Source organism: Panulirus ornatus, chromosome 16 (genome assembly GCF_036320965.1).
Source record: "Panulirus ornatus isolate Po-2019 chromosome 16, ASM3632096v1, whole genome shotgun sequence".
Taxonomy (NCBI): Eukaryota; Metazoa; Arthropoda; class Malacostraca; order Decapoda; family Palinuridae; genus Panulirus; species Panulirus ornatus.
This window is the reverse complement of record NC_092239.1, coordinates 45,405,718-45,421,721: the sequence shown is the minus strand read 5'-3', so window position 1 is coordinate 45,421,721 and position 16,004 is coordinate 45,405,718. Positions and strand designations below refer to the sequence as shown.

General features: G+C 40.8%; 1 protein-coding gene across 1 annotated transcript in view; it reads right to left on the bottom strand.

The window, feature by feature from the left end:
• The window catches only part of LOC139753925 (probable glutamate receptor), a 311,686-nt gene that overhangs the window by 288,286 nt on the left and 7,396 nt on the right, over window positions 1–16,004 (bottom strand). Inside the window, exons 2-5 of the mRNA XM_071670883.1 lie at window positions 11,877–11,993; window positions 9,582–9,805; window positions 9,309–9,437; window positions 7,973–8,131 (exon numbers count right to left, since the gene is read on the bottom strand). Of these exons, the coding sequence (XP_071526984.1) occupies window positions 7,973–8,131; window positions 9,309–9,437; window positions 9,582–9,805; window positions 11,877–11,993 (629 nt within the window). The remainder of the gene's footprint in view (window positions 1–7,972; window positions 8,132–9,308; window positions 9,438–9,581; window positions 9,806–11,876; window positions 11,994–16,004) is intronic.

The following is a 16,004-nucleotide window of genomic DNA, read 5'->3' as shown; positions in this document are numbered from 1 at the left end:
CATAAATAAATTAAGCAACCATGGAGACATCACACAACCCTGCCGTAAACCTACATTCACTGAGAACCAATCACTCTCCTCTCTTCCTACACGTACACATGCCTTACATACTCGATAAAAACTTTTCACTGCTTCTAACAACTTTCCTCCCACACCATATATTCTTAATACCTTCCACAGAGCATCTCTATCAACTCTATCATATGCCTTCTCCAGATCCATAAATGCTACATACAAATTATTTCTTATACAAAGTATTTCTCACATACATTCTTCAAAGCAAACACCTGATCCACACATCCTCTACCACATCTGAAACCACACTGCTCTTCCCCAATCTGATGCTCTGTACATGCCTTCACCCTCTCAATCAATACCCTCCCATATATTTTACCAGGAATACTCAACAAAGTTATACCTCTCTAATTTGAGCACTCACTCTTATCCCCTTTGCCTTTGTACAATGGCACCATGCAAGCATTCCGCCAATCCTCAGGCACCTCACCATGAATCATACATACATTGAATAACCTTACCAACCAGTCAACAATACAATCACCCCCTTTTTTAATAAATTCCACTGCAATACCAACCAAACGGTCTGCCTTGCCGGCTTTCATCTTCCGTAAAGCTTTTACTACCTCTTCTCTATTTACCAAATCATTTTCCCTAACCCTCTCACTTTGCACAACACCTCGACCAAAACACCCTATATCTGCTACTCTATCATCAAACACATTCAACAATTCAAAATACTCACTCCATCTCCTTCTCACATCACCACTACTTGTTATCACCTCTCTATTATCCCCCTTCACTGAAGTTCCCATTTGCTCCCTTGTCTTACGGACTTTATTTACCTCATTCCAAAACATCTTTTTATTCTCCCTGAAATTTAATGATACTCTCTCACCCAAACTCTCATTTGCCTTGATTTCCACCTCTTGCACCTTTCTCTTGACCTCCTCCCTCTTTCTTTCATACCTCTCCCACTCATTTACATTTTTTCCCTGCAAAAATCGTCCAAATGCCTCTCTCTTCTCTTTCACAAATAATCTTACTTATTCATCTCACCACTCACTAACTTTTCCAATCAACCCACCTCCCACGCTTCTCATGCCACAAGCATCTATTGCGCATGCCATCACTGCTTCCCTAAATACATCCCATTCCTCCCCCATTCCCCTTACGTCCTTTGTTCTCACCTTTTTCCATTCTGTACTCAGTCTCTCCTGGTACTTCCTCACACAAGTCTCCTTACCAAGATCACTTACTCTCACCACTCTCTTCACCCCAACATTCTCTCTTCTTTTCTAACAACCCCCAGAAATCTTCACCTTCGCCTCTACAAGATAACGATCAGACAACCCTCCAGTTGCACCTCTCAGCACATTAACATCCAAAAGTCTCTCTTTCGTGCGTCTATCAATTAACACGTAATCCAATAACCCTCTCTGGCTATCTCTCCTACTTACATACGTATACTTATGTATATCTCGCTTTTTATACCAGGTATTCCCAATCACCAGTCCTTTTCAGCACATAAATATACAAGCTCTTCATCATTTCTATCTACAAATATGAACACTCCATGTATACCAATTATTCCCTCAACTGCCACATTACTCACCTTTGCATTCAAATCAACCATCACTATAACACGGTCTTATGCATCAAAACCACTAACACACTCATTCAGCTGCTCCCAAAACACTTGCCTCTCATGATCTTTCTTCTTATGCCCAGGTGCATATGCACCAATAATCACCCATCTCTCTCCATGAACTTTCAGTTTTACCCATGTCAATCTAGAATTTACTTTCTTACACTCTATCACATACTCCCACGACTCCTAATTCACGAGTAGTGCTACTCCTTCCCTTGCAATTGTCCTCTCACTAACCCCTGACTTTACTCCCAAGACATTCCTAAAAAAATCTTCCCCTTTACCCTTTAGCTTTGTTTCACTCAGAGCCAAAACGTCCAGGTTACTTTCCTCAAACATACTACCTACCTCTACTTTTTTCCCATCTTGGTTATATCCACACACATTTAGACTCTTCAATCTGAGCCTTCGAGGAGGATGAGCACTCCTCGCGTGACTCCTTCATCTGTTTCCCCTTTTAGAAAGTTTAAATATCAGGAGGGGAGGGTTTCTGGCCCACCGCTCCCGTCCCCTTTAGTCGCCTTCTACGACACGTGAGGAATGCGTGGGAAGTATTCTTTCTCCCTTATCCCCAGGGATAATATATATATATATATATATATATATATATATATATATATATATATATATATATATATATATATATATATATATATATATATGCATATATATATATATATATATATATATATATATATATATATATATATATATATATATATATATATATATATATATATATATATATATATATATATATATGTATATATATATATATATATATATATATATATATATATATATATATATATATATATATATATATATATATATATATATATATATATATATATATATATATATATATAGTATACATATATATATATAGTTCCCCAGAACTTTTTTAAAGGGGAAGTAAATGTTAATAGTTGTGTTACTGGAGTGATAGTTTTCATACATGGTGTTTTGACAAGAAAATAGTGAAATTGGAAAAAAAAATGTAGCTTAGACATACATTGAAGCTTATTGATACAGTGGTTAAATTGATGAGAACTACTATTGACGTTTGTGTAAATAAATTATACATTTCCCTTTTCCATAGCCAGAGGTTGAACCATTATGTGACATTCATTTTCTCATTTCATTTCAAGCTAGAAGTTTCAGTTTTTTGAATTATTTCTTACTTTTTCATATGTATATATATGTATATGTGTGTGTGTGTGTGTGTATATGTGCGTGTGTATGTGTATGTATATATATATATATATATATATATATATATATATATATATATATATATATATATATATATATATATATATATATATATATCTTTCTTTTTTCTTTCTTTCAAACTATTCGCCATTTCCCGCATTAGCGAGGTAGCGTTAAGAACAGAGGACTGGGCCTTTGAGGGAATACCCTCAGCTGGCCCAATTCTCTGTTCCTTCTTTTGGAAAAAAAAAAAAAAAAAAAAAGAAAACGAGAGGTGAGGATTTCCAGCCCCCGCTCCCTCCCCTTTTAGTCGCCTTCTACGACACGCAGGGAATACGTGGGAAGTACTCTTAATCCCCTATCCCCAGGGATATATATATATATATATATATATATATATATATATATATATATATATATATATATATATATATATATATATATATATATATATATATATATATATATGTGTGTATATATGTATATATTATCCCTGGGGATAGGGGTGAAAGAATACTTCCCACGCATTCCTCACATGTCGTAGAAGGCGACTAGAGGGGACGGGGGCGGGGGGCCAGAAATCCTCCCCTCCTTGTATTTTTTTAACTTTCTAAAATGGGAAACAGAAGAAGTAGTCACGCGGGGAGTGCTCATCCTCCTCGAAGGCTCAGACTGGGGTGTCTAAATGTGTGTGGATGTAACCAAGAGGTGAAGAAAGGAGAGATAGGTAGTATGTTTGAGGAAAGGAACCTGGATGTTTTGGCTCTGAGTGAAACGAAACTCAAGGGTAAAGGGGAAGAGTGGTTTGGGAATGTTTTGAGAGTAAAGTCAGGGGTTAGTGAGAGGACAAGAGCAAGGAGTAGCAGTACTCCTGAAACAGGAGTTGTGGGAGTATGTGATAGAATGTAAGAAAGTAAATTCTCGATTAATATGGGTAGAACTGAAAGTTGATGGAGAGAGATGGGTGATTATTGGTGCACATGCACCTGGGCATCATTAGAGGCAAGTGTTTTGGGAGCAGCTGAATGAGTGTGTTAGTGGTTTTGATGCACGAGACCGGGTTATAGTGATGGATGATTTGAATGCAAAGGTGAGTAATGTGGCAGTTGAGGGAATAATTGGTGTACATGGGGTGTTGTGTTGTAAATGGAAATGGTGAAGATCTTGTAGATTTATGTGCTGAAAAAGGACTGGTGATTGGGAATACCTGGTTGAAAAAGCGAGATATACATAAGTATACGTATGTAAGTAGGAGAGATGGCCAGAGAGCGTTATTGGATTACGTGTTGATTGACAGGCGCGCGAAAGAGAGACTTTTGGATGTTAATGTGCTGAGAGGTGCAACTGGAGGGATGCCTGATCATTTTCTTGTGGAGGCTAAGGTGAAGATTTGTATGGGTTTTCAGAAAAGAAGAGTGAATGTTGTGGTGAAGAGGGTGGTGAGAGTAAGTGAGCTTGGGAAGGAGACTTGTGTGAGGAAGTACCAGGAGAGACTGAGTACAGAATGGAAAAAGGTGAGAACAATGGAAGTAAGGGGAGTGGGGGAGGAATGGGATATATTTAGGGAATCAGTGATGGATTGCGCAAAATATGCTTGTGGCATGAGAAGAGTGGGAGGTGGGTTGATTAGAAAGGGTAGTGAGTGGTGGGATGAAGAAGTAAGATTATTAGTGAAAGAGAAGAGAGAGGCATTTGGACGATTTTTGCAGGGAAAAAATGCAATTGAGTGGGAGATGTATAAAAGTAAGAGACAGGAGGTCAAGAAAAGAGTGCAAGAGTTGAAAAAGAGGGCAAATTAGCGTTGGGGTGAGAGAGTATCATTAAATTTTAGGGAGAATAAAAAGATGTTTTGGAAGGAGGTAAATAAAGTGCGTAAGACAAGGGAGCAAATGGGAACTTCAGTGAAAGGCGGAAATGGGGAGGTGATAACAAGTAGTGGTGATGTGAGAAGGAGATGGAGTGAGTATTTTCAAGGTTTTTGAATGTGTTTGATGATAGAGTGGCAGATATAGGGTGTTTTGGTCGAGGTGGTGTGCAAAGTGAGAGGGTTAGGGAAAATGATTTGGTAAACAGAGAAGAGGTAGTAAAAGCTTTGCGGAAGATGAAAGCCGGCAAGGCAGCAGGTTTGGATGGTATTGCAGTGGAATTTATTAAAAAAAGGGGTGACTGTATTATTGACTGGTTGGTAAGGTTATTTAATGTATGTATGACTCATGGTGAGGTACCTGAGGATTGGCGGAATGCGTGCATAGTGCCATTGTACAAAGGCAAAGGGGATAAGAGTGAGTGCTCAAATTACAGAGGTGTAAGTTTGTTGAGTATTCCTGTTAAATTATATGGGAGGGTATTGATTGAGAGGGTGAAGGCATGTACAGAGCATCAGATTGGGGAAGAGCAGTGTGGTCTCAGAAGTGGTAGAGGATGTATGGATCAGGTGTTTGCTTTGAAGAATGTATGTGAGAAATACTTAGAAAAGCAAATGGATTTGTATGTAGCATTTATTGATCTGGAGATGACATATGATAGAGTTGATAGAGATGCTCTGTGGAAGGTATTAAGAATATATGGTGTGGGAGGCAAGTTGTTAGAAGCAGTGAAAAGTTTTTATCGATAATGTAAGGCATGTGTACGTGTAGGAAGAGAGGAAAGTGATTGGTTCTCAGTGAATGTAGGTTTGCGGCAGGGGTGTGTGATGTCTCCATGGTTGTTTAATCTGTTTATGGATGGGTTTGTTAGGGAGGTGAATGCAAGAGTTTTGGAAAGAGGTGCAAGTATGAAGTCTGTTGGGGATGAGAGAGCTAGGGAAGTGAGTCAGTTGTTGTTCGCTGATGATACAGCGCTGGTGGCTGATTTATGTGAGAAGGTGCAGAAGCTGGTGACTGAGTTTGGTAAAGTGTGTGAATGAAGAAAGTTAAGAGTAAATGTGAATAAGAGCAAGGTTATTAGGTACAGTAGGGTTGAGGGTCAAATCAATTGGCAGGTAAGTTTGAATGGAGAAAAACTGGAGGAAGTAAAGTGTTTTAGATATCTGGGAGTGGATCTGGCAGCGGATGGAACCATGGAAGCGGAAGTGGATCATAGGGTGGGGGAGGGGGCGAAAATTCTGGGAGCCTTGAATAATGTGTGGAAGTCGAGAACATTATCTCGGAAAGCAAAAATGGGTATGTTTGAAGGAATAGTGGTTCCAACAATGTTTTATGGTTGCGAGGCGTGGACTATGGATAGAGTTGTGCGCAGGAGGGTGGATGTGCTTGAAATGAGATGTTTGAGGACAATGTTTGGTGTAAGTTGGTTTGATCGAGTAAGTAAAAGTAAGGGTAAGAGAGATGTGTGGAAATAAAAAGAGCGTGGCTGAGAGAGCAGAAGAGGGTATTTTGAAATGGTTTCATCACACTGAGAGAATGAGTGAGGAAAGACTGACCAAGAGGACATATGTTGCGGAGGTGGAGGGAACGAGGAGAAGTGGGAGACCAAATTGGAGGTTGAAAGATGGAGTGAAAAAAATTTTGAGTGATCGGGGCCTGAACATGCAGGAGGATGAAAGGCGGGCAAGGAATACAGTGAACTGGATCGATGTGGTATACTGTGGTTGACGTGCTGTCAGTGGATTGAATCAGGGCATGTGAAGCGTCTGGGGTAAACCATAGAAAGTTGTGTGGGGCCTGGATGTGGAAAGGGAGCTGTGGTTTCGGGCTTTATTGCATGACAGCTAGAGACTGAGTTTGAACGAATTGGGCCTTTGTTGTCTTTTCCTAGCGCTACCTCTTTCCACATCCAGGCCAGAAAAAAATTTTTATGGGAAACCCTAGACGCTTCATATGCCCTGGTTCAATCAATTGATAGCACGTCGACCACGGTATACCACATCCTTCCAATTCACTGTATTTCCTGCAGGCCTTTCACACTCCTGCATGTTCAGGCCCCGATCACTCAAAATCTTTTTCACTCCACCTCTCCACTGCGAATTTGGTCTCCCACTTCTCCTCGTTCCCTACACCTCTAACAATTATATCGTCTTGGTCAATCTTTCCTCACTCATTTTCTCCATACGACCAAATCATTTCAAAACACCCTCTTTTGCTCTCTCAACCACACTCTTTTTATTACCACACATCTCTCTTACCCTTACATTACTTATTCGATCAAAACACCTCACACCACATATTGTCCTCAAGATCTCATTTCCAGCACATCCACCCTCCTCCGCACAACTCTATCCATAGACCACGCCTTGGAACCATATAACATTGTTGGAACCACTATTCCCTCAAACATACCCATTTTTGCTTTCCGAGATAATGTTCTCGACTTTCACACATTCCTCAACGTTCCCAGAATTTTCGCCTCCTCTCCCACCCTATGATTCACTTCGACTTTTATGGTTCCATCCGCTGCCAAATCCAGATATCTAAAACACTTCACTTCCTCCAGTTTTACTCCATTCAAACTTATTTCCCGATTGACATGACCCTCAACCCTACTGTACCTATCTCGCTAACGCGGGAGACAGCGACAAAGTATAATAAATGATAGATATACATATTTCATCAGACTGTAGCTAAATGTCTCATTGGTGTAATATAGTGTATACTAATTGAATTTAATGTATTGAAAGAAAATATTGTCACTATCAGTGAAAATGAAAAAAGTTTACATTGATTTATTTTGTAAATAAAACTGACATTAGATCATTTGTCCATGCTTGTTTGAACCTCCTGTCACCACTGGAGCCACCACACTACACTTTATGAGAACAGCCACATATAAGCGATTGCTCTTTGTTATGAAATATTTCCATTTTTCTCGTAATAAGATTACTAGATTACTAACTTAACTTTTAGCTGATTTATATTCTCTGGTGATTTATGTAAGTTTACCTATAATCAAGGACCCTATGTTGCTTTTTTCTTCAGCTGTCCTTTGGTTCCCACTTGATCCATTCTTGTGGAGATTTAACGTAAAACATCAAGTATTTGGACTTATCTTTATGATTTCATGACTCCTAGAAAAATTGTGAGTGTAATAAAATTCTTTGAGGGACTGACCCATCTCACTTAACTATAAGTGCCTGGCTCTCTACTCTCGACTTACGAAAACCCGATAGTTTTTGCGAAGTGATCAAGCACGTTCGACACGGGTCCTGTGAAGGTAAGTCGCTTCCCCCCTGGGGCATCGGGATCATCCACCATCCACGCCTTTTGAGTCGGGAATTCCTCTGAAGCCACCACCAGAGTTGGGTGGTGCGTGAACCTGAACAATGGTCGTAAATTCATTATCATTCGTGTATATTTCATAATCTCTCTTGATTCAGTACCTTTCCCCCCACATCAACCCCGTCTTTCTGTATCTGTCTGGCTATCTCTGCCCCATTTCATATACACACCGTTATTTGCTGATACTCTTGATGAAAATGAAACACGAGTCGCAAGTTCGCTTTCGTGCATTACATCTTTAGGGGAGACTGAGTATTCTTCCCTGAAGATGTAATACACGATAGTACAATCGGGAGTTGTCGTGTTTCATCCTTCCTCTGCGATTATGTGATCATCAGCAAGTACTTAGATAACACACATCACAGTCATTCTATTAACACATCCATGTAAACACTGATACACATATTGCTTCTAGACTACCTCTACCGAAGTCATTGTACTTTTTGTCTTAAACCATATTCTTACAAAGTAGGCAGATAAGATCGCACAAATAATAGGACACATTTTGATGCTGGAAAAGAAAGTTGCAATACCATTGCAGGCGACACCCAAACCGTGTTGTACACCTTAAACGAGTTTTCTTTCAGCCATATTTGCCGTTGAAGACACAGCTACATTCCACATGCAGTTTCACGGATAGCGAAAGAGAACATTCTCCCACCTGGTCCCATACACGTGATGTCAGTATTAAAGGGAATGAGAGGAATATAACATCAGGTCCTAATGTTATCCAAGAAGAGTGAGGGCGGGTAGGATAGGGTTGGCTCCACTGGGGAGTGAAAGTCTTCAACAAGGCTGTTCTCATTTTCGTTGAAAAGGACAATTTTGCTCGTAGAATAACTTCTCTCTCTCTCTCTCTCTCTCTCTCTCTCTCTCTCTCTCTCTCTCTCTCTCTCTCTCTCTCTCTCTCTCTCTCTCTCTCTCTCTCTCTCTCTCTCTCTCTCTCTCTCTCTCTCTCTCTCTCTAATTAGCAAGCACCAGAATAAAAAGCATATTAGGGTAGGGTTTGGTACATAATAAATAGGATATGATGTCTTATTGCATAAGGTCTAAATGTCTTGTAGGAGTTTCTTATAACTGATATACAATGTATTCCATTATGATTTATTACATAGAATAACCTTCAAACGATACAACCAGTATGGCGTCATGGTATTAAATGTATAACCTTTATGGACCAATAGCCGGAATAGTCGTCTGGTTAGAGAACTCACTTTGAAAACTTATCATGGAAGAGCGGGAGGTGGGCGGTGAGGATGACGCCTTGGTGGGGCGTCCAGGAGGCAACACGCAACGCCTTAGCGTCCCGCGGGGTGTATGGTAGGTACGTGTATATACCATACCTGCTGGGAAATGGATCAATTGACGGATACTTTACCTTTCCAACATATCATCTGCACTCTCTTACTTCTCTTTTTGGACTTTAATGATTATATGTTGATTATTTGAAAGAAACAGAATGATATGTTTTCTATCTAATGGATTACCGTAATGTTTTCAAGGAATTGTTAATGATGAGCAACATGGCGTTCGTCATGGAGAAGGTCTTTTTGAGGTCTTGAAGCTGCGGGAGGGACAGGCGAGTGACGGCGAGGAGCTTAGTCGACCACAGCAAGACACCATCTTTGTGGGACCAGTGGGCGAAGGCGGCGAGGAAGGCTGGGTCGTCGCTCATCACCACTACCGTCATGCACCATGACAACTGACGCAGCTGGTGATGATTATAAGACGGTAAAGACGTATTGTATGCATGACTTTCCCGTCCTAACTGGTAGGAGGAATGAAGTAGTTGCCTCGGTCTCTATATGCGTTACTGATCATCTTAGCAGTTATGGGAGAGTGGCCTACCTACGAGTGAGTGAGTTATTTACTTTCCCAAATAAATACAGGAGGATGAATTTACCTACATCTGTAATACTGGAGTGGACAACCAACTTGAACTGTTCATATCCAAGTGACGAGATGTCTATCGTCTCCTCCAGCTGTTGTGTAAGTATGATCACCTTCGACAGTAACTTAACGAGGAACGACCCACCTTTCCAGTAGATAGTGGGTTGAAGGCCGCGCCAGGAAAGTGTTGGGATTATGCCTGTATCAGCTGAGTAATTAAGAACAGCGATCGCTATGCCTTTATGGTATTCTGAATATGAATTTCTCGTCTTAGCAATAGTAAATGAGAGAGTAATCCCCTTGGACAATAATGTGAAAACAACCTAACCACTTGAACTATAGTAATATAAAAGTATCCTATTAACTTGCGAATCAATGCAAAAATTGTCAATCCAGCTCAACAGCAATGTAAAAGTAACCTATCCTTCTCAGCAAAGATGTGAAAGTAACCTATCCACCTTACATATACCTGTTTTATATGAGATTCGCTTAATGTAAATCCTCAGTGATGAAACGACAACATGATAGTAACTAGAGTGATACAATGGTAAGCGATCAAGAATATTAGACTGACCTGCCCAGTTTGCTAGTGGCAAATGAACCGAACCGTGAGTAATGTGGCAACAGGAGAGGGATGATATTCTGCGTCATAATGCCAGTATGAATCATATACCTAACTTCGTAGATTACACAACAACAGCAGTTATTTGCAATTCAGTAATCATCTTCGTAATTATGACACAGTTCTTTTACTCCCTCAGAACACCGTGAGATCAATCTTCGCCACTCTCCATTACCACATCAGTAATAGTCGCCTTAGCACTAATGTGGGAGTGACTTCCTCATCTAGCTAGCAAAGGGAAATTGGACTACTCACTTGAGTATCAAAGTGAGCATGACCTACATCATTTACCATCAACGTAATGGTACTAGTGCAATAGTGAACTATCAAGCTCATTACCAACGAGATAAAGACGTATAAACGCGACAGTGACCTAACATTATCATTCTCAAGCAAGAAACCGATGATATGTGGATGGCTGTGCTACAAAGTATGTAAGCAAGAGCATAACTTATTCAGATGTAGAGACGTTATTCCTCCATGATTTTTATATCAACGAAAACTGGTATAATGCCGCGTCCTCTTAACCAAACATCACAACTTCACCGCTAGTCCCATACGATAAGCACAGTTATCGATGAATACATATTAGATACCTGCACACGCAGATGACATTCGGCTTTAAGTCAAATTATAAAACACTCTTCATTGCTTTACACAAGAATGCCCTGTACACGTCTAAACTATTGCGCTGTGCATATGGCCATATCCAAGCTTGGCTTGCAACTGGCAATAGTTAACTGGCATGCAAGTTATTCCAACATACTATGTAACAAATAAACAGGTCTTCCATATTTGTTTGCATACTACTTTGTCATCAAACACATCATTTTTCTTACTTGTTTCTGTTTTTTTATGCAGATCAAATTTAAGTCATAATGAAGAAAATATGGAATGATTGATAAATAATGTGACAAAGGTTGCACTCGTGCCCTCCCTGACTAACCAACCGTACCCCTTCCCCGGCTGACCACCAGCTCGTCAGGCCATAGGTACAAAAATCTCAAACGCCGCCGGCAACAGTTGAATCATGAAAGCAATTGGCAGATCACCATGGTATAAGCTGCTGATCTGTGAGGGAAATAGGTTCATGGAGTATAGCATTGTTGATATGCTTTTTGTGACAATGAAGGAGAAGACAAAGTGGCAGAAGTGAAAAATGTGGTACATAATATGAGAGATGACAACTATGGAATGTCCTGGGTATCACCACATAAAGAGTATTGATGACTGTGTCAATGATCTATATACGTCAGTAATAATGACCTACCCGCTTAGCCTCATGAACCACACGCTGCAGCTCCGCTTGAGTCGCGTTAGTGTCCTGGTTATACACGGACACCTTGAACACTGTCACTCCACTTGTTACCTGCAGCCCACCCATCACCTGACATAGGAGAGGAAGCGTAACGTACTTAGAATTACATAGTGTCTGGAAAATACCATAGAACAATACGTCCAATGATTAGAGAGCATTAAATGATATAGCTACGTCAAATGTATGATTTCTAACCTCAACTACTACATCGGCCGAGGTGCGTCCGTCTATGAGAAGGATGGTAGAGCAGCGAGGGTGAGCCACAGTCTCCAGCACGGTGTTTACTGCCCCACTAACCAGCGTGAGAGATTGCTGTACATCTATGAAAATGAATTCTAACGAAGTGATGATAAGACCAAAAAGATAATTGTCATACAACAAGTAATAAAAAAAAAAACGCATTATGCAAATCTGCATCATTTTCTTTATCTTATTAAATCGAATCACACGCACATATGTACACACACCGAAACACACGTTTACCAAATAGTGTCCTAGCTTCGTCTCTTCGATGCATATCAACTGACGTATATTTCTCTCTTGTGTCTCCCCTGATGATGTGATTGCTGCGCGGGGGTGCATTTGGGAACTTGTCATGTTTCATTTTCCCCGTGAACTCATAGGAATATTCTCATCACGCGCAAAATTGTGATCCTTTCCAATATATATATTTTTACTTATTTATTTATTTTGCATTGTCGCTGTCTCCCGCGTTAGCGAGGTAGCGTAAGGAAACAGACGAAAGAATGTCCCAACCCGCCCCCATACACATGTATATACATACATGTCCACACACGCACAATATACATACCTATACATCTCAATGTATACATATATATACACACACAGACATATACATATATACACATGTACATAATTCATAATGTCTGCTTTTATTTCTTCCCACCGCCACCTCGCCACACATGGAATAACAACCCCCTCCCCCCGCATGTGTGCGAGGTAGCGCTAGGAAAAACACCAAAGGCCCCATTCGTTCACACTCAGTCTCTAGCTGTCATGTAATAATGCACCGAAACCACAGCTCCCTTTCCACATCTAGGCCCCACACGCTTTGCATGGTTTACCCCAGACGCTTCACATGCCCTGGTTCAATCCATTGACAGCACGTCGACCCAGGTATACCACATCGCTCCAATTCACACTATTCCTTGCACGCCTTTCACACCCCTGCATGTTCAGGCTCCGATCACTCAAAATCTTTTTCACTCCATCTTTCCACCTCCAATTTAGTCTCCCACTTCTCCTCGTTCCCTACACCTCCGACACATATATCCTCATAGTCAATCTTTCCCCACTCATTCTCTCCATGTGACCAAACCATTTCAAAACACCCTCTTCTGCTCTTTCAACCACACTCTTTATATTTCCACACATCTCTCTCACCCTTACATTACTTATTCGATCAAACCACCTCACACCACATATTGTCCTCAAACATCTCATCTCCAGCACATCCACCCTCCTGCGCACAACTCTATCCATAGCCCACGCCTCGCAACCATACAACATTGTTGGAACCACTATTCCTTCAAACATACACATTTTTGCTTTCCGAGATAATGTTCTCGACTTCCAAACATTCTTCAAGGCTCCCAGAATTTTCGCCCCCTCCCCCACCCTATGATTCACTTCCGCTTCCATGGTTCCATCCGCTACCAGATCCACTCCCAGATATCTAATACACTTCACTTCCTCCAGCTTTTCTCCATTCAAACTTACCTCCCAATTGACTTGACCCTCAACCCTACTGTACCTAATAACCTTGCTCTTATTCACATTAACTCTCAACTTTCATCTTTCACACAATTTACCAAACTCAGTCACCAGCTTCAGTGGTTTCTCACATGAATCAGCCACCAGCGCTGTATCATCAGCGAAGCGAACAACTGACTCACTTCCCAAGCTCTCTCATCCACAGCAGACTGCATACTTGCCCCTCATTCAAAAACTCTTGCATTCACTTCCCTAACAACCCCATCCATAAACAAATTAAACAACCATGGAGACATCACACACCTATGTCGTAAACCTACATTCACTGAGAACCAATCACTTTCCTCTCTTCCTACACGTACATATGTCTTACATCCTCAATAAAAACGTTTCACTGCTTCTAACAACTTACCTCCCATACCATATATTCTTAATACCTTCCACAGAGCATCTCCATCAACTCTGTCATATGCCTTCTCCAGATCCATAAAGGCTACACACAAATCCATTTGCTTTTCTAAGTATTTCTCACATACATTCTTCAAAGCAAACACCTGTCACCACATCCTCAACCACTTCTGAAACCACACTGCTCTTCCCCAATCTGATGCTCTGTACATGCCTTCACCCTCTCAATCAATACACTCCCATGCAATTTACCAGGAATACTCAAAAATCTTATACCTCTGTAATTAGGGCACTCACTCTTATCGCCTTTGCCTTTGTACAATGGCACAATGCAAGCATTCCACCAATCCACAGGCACATCACTATGAATCATACATACATCAAATAACCTTACCAATCAGTCAACAATACAGTCCATTGCAATACTATCGAAACCGCTGCCTTGACGGCTTTCATCTTCCGCAAAGCTTTTACTCCCTCTTCTCTGTTTACCAAATCATTTTCCCTAACCCTCTCCCTTTGCACACCACCGCGACCAAAACACAATACATCTGTCACTCTATCATCAAACACATTGAACAAATCTTCAAAATACTTACTCCATCTCCTTCTCACATCACCACTACTTGTTATCACCTCCCCATTAGAACCCTTCAATGAAGTTCCCATTTGTTCCCTTGTCTTACGCACATTACTTACCTCCTTCCAAAACAACTTTTTATTCTCACTAAAATTTAATGATTCTCTCTCACCCCATCTCTCATTTCCCCTCTTTTTCACCTCTTTCACCTTCCTCTTGACCTCCTGCCTCTTTCTTTTATACATCTCTCACTCATTTGCATTATCTCCCTACAAAAACCGTACAAATGCCTGTCTCTTCTCTTTCACTAATAATCTTACTTCTTCATCCCACTACTCACTACCCTCTTTAATCAACCCACCTCCCACGCTTCTCATGCCACAAGCATCTTTTGCGCAAGCTATCACTGCTTCCCTAAATACATCCCACTCCTCCCCCACTCCCCTTTCCTCCTTTGTTCTCACCTTTTTCCATTCTGTACCCAGTCTCTCCTGGTACTTCCTCACACAAGTCTCATTCTCAAGCTCGCTTACTCTCACTACTCTCTTCACCCCAACATTCTCTCTTCTTTTCTGAAAACCTCTAGAAATCTTCACCTTCGCCTCCACTAGATAATGATCAGACATCCCTCCAGTTGCACCTCTCAGCACATTTACATCCAAAAGTTACATACGAATACTTATGTATATCTCGCTTTTTAAACCAGGTATTCCCAATCACCAGTCCTTTTTCTGCACATAAATCTACAAGCTCTTCCCTATATCCATTTACAACACTGAACACCCCATGCATACCAATTATTCCCTCAACTGCCACATTACTCACCTCTCCATTCAAATCACCCATCACTATACCCCGGTCTTGTGCATCAAAACCACTAGCATACTCATTCAGCTTCTCCCAAAACACTTGCCTCTCATAATCTTTCTTCTCATGCCTAGGTGCATATGCACCAATAATCACCCATCTCTCTCCATCCACTTTCAGTTTTACCCATATCAATATAGAGTTTACTTTCTTACACTCTATCATATACTCACACCACTCCTGTTTCAGGAATAGTGCTACTCCTTCCCTTGCTCTTGTCCTCTCACTAACCCCTGACTTTACTCCCAAGACATTCCCAAACCACTCTTCCCCTTTATCCTTGAGCTTCGTTTCACTCAGAGCCAAAACATCCAGGTTCCCTTCCTCAAACATACTACCTATCTCTCCTTTTTCTTATCTTGGTTACATACACACACATTTACACACCCCAATTTGAGCGTTCGAGGAGGATGAGCACACCCCGCGTGACTCATTCTTCTGTTTCTCCTTTTAGAAAGTCAAAATACAAGGAGGGGAGGGTTGCTAGCCCC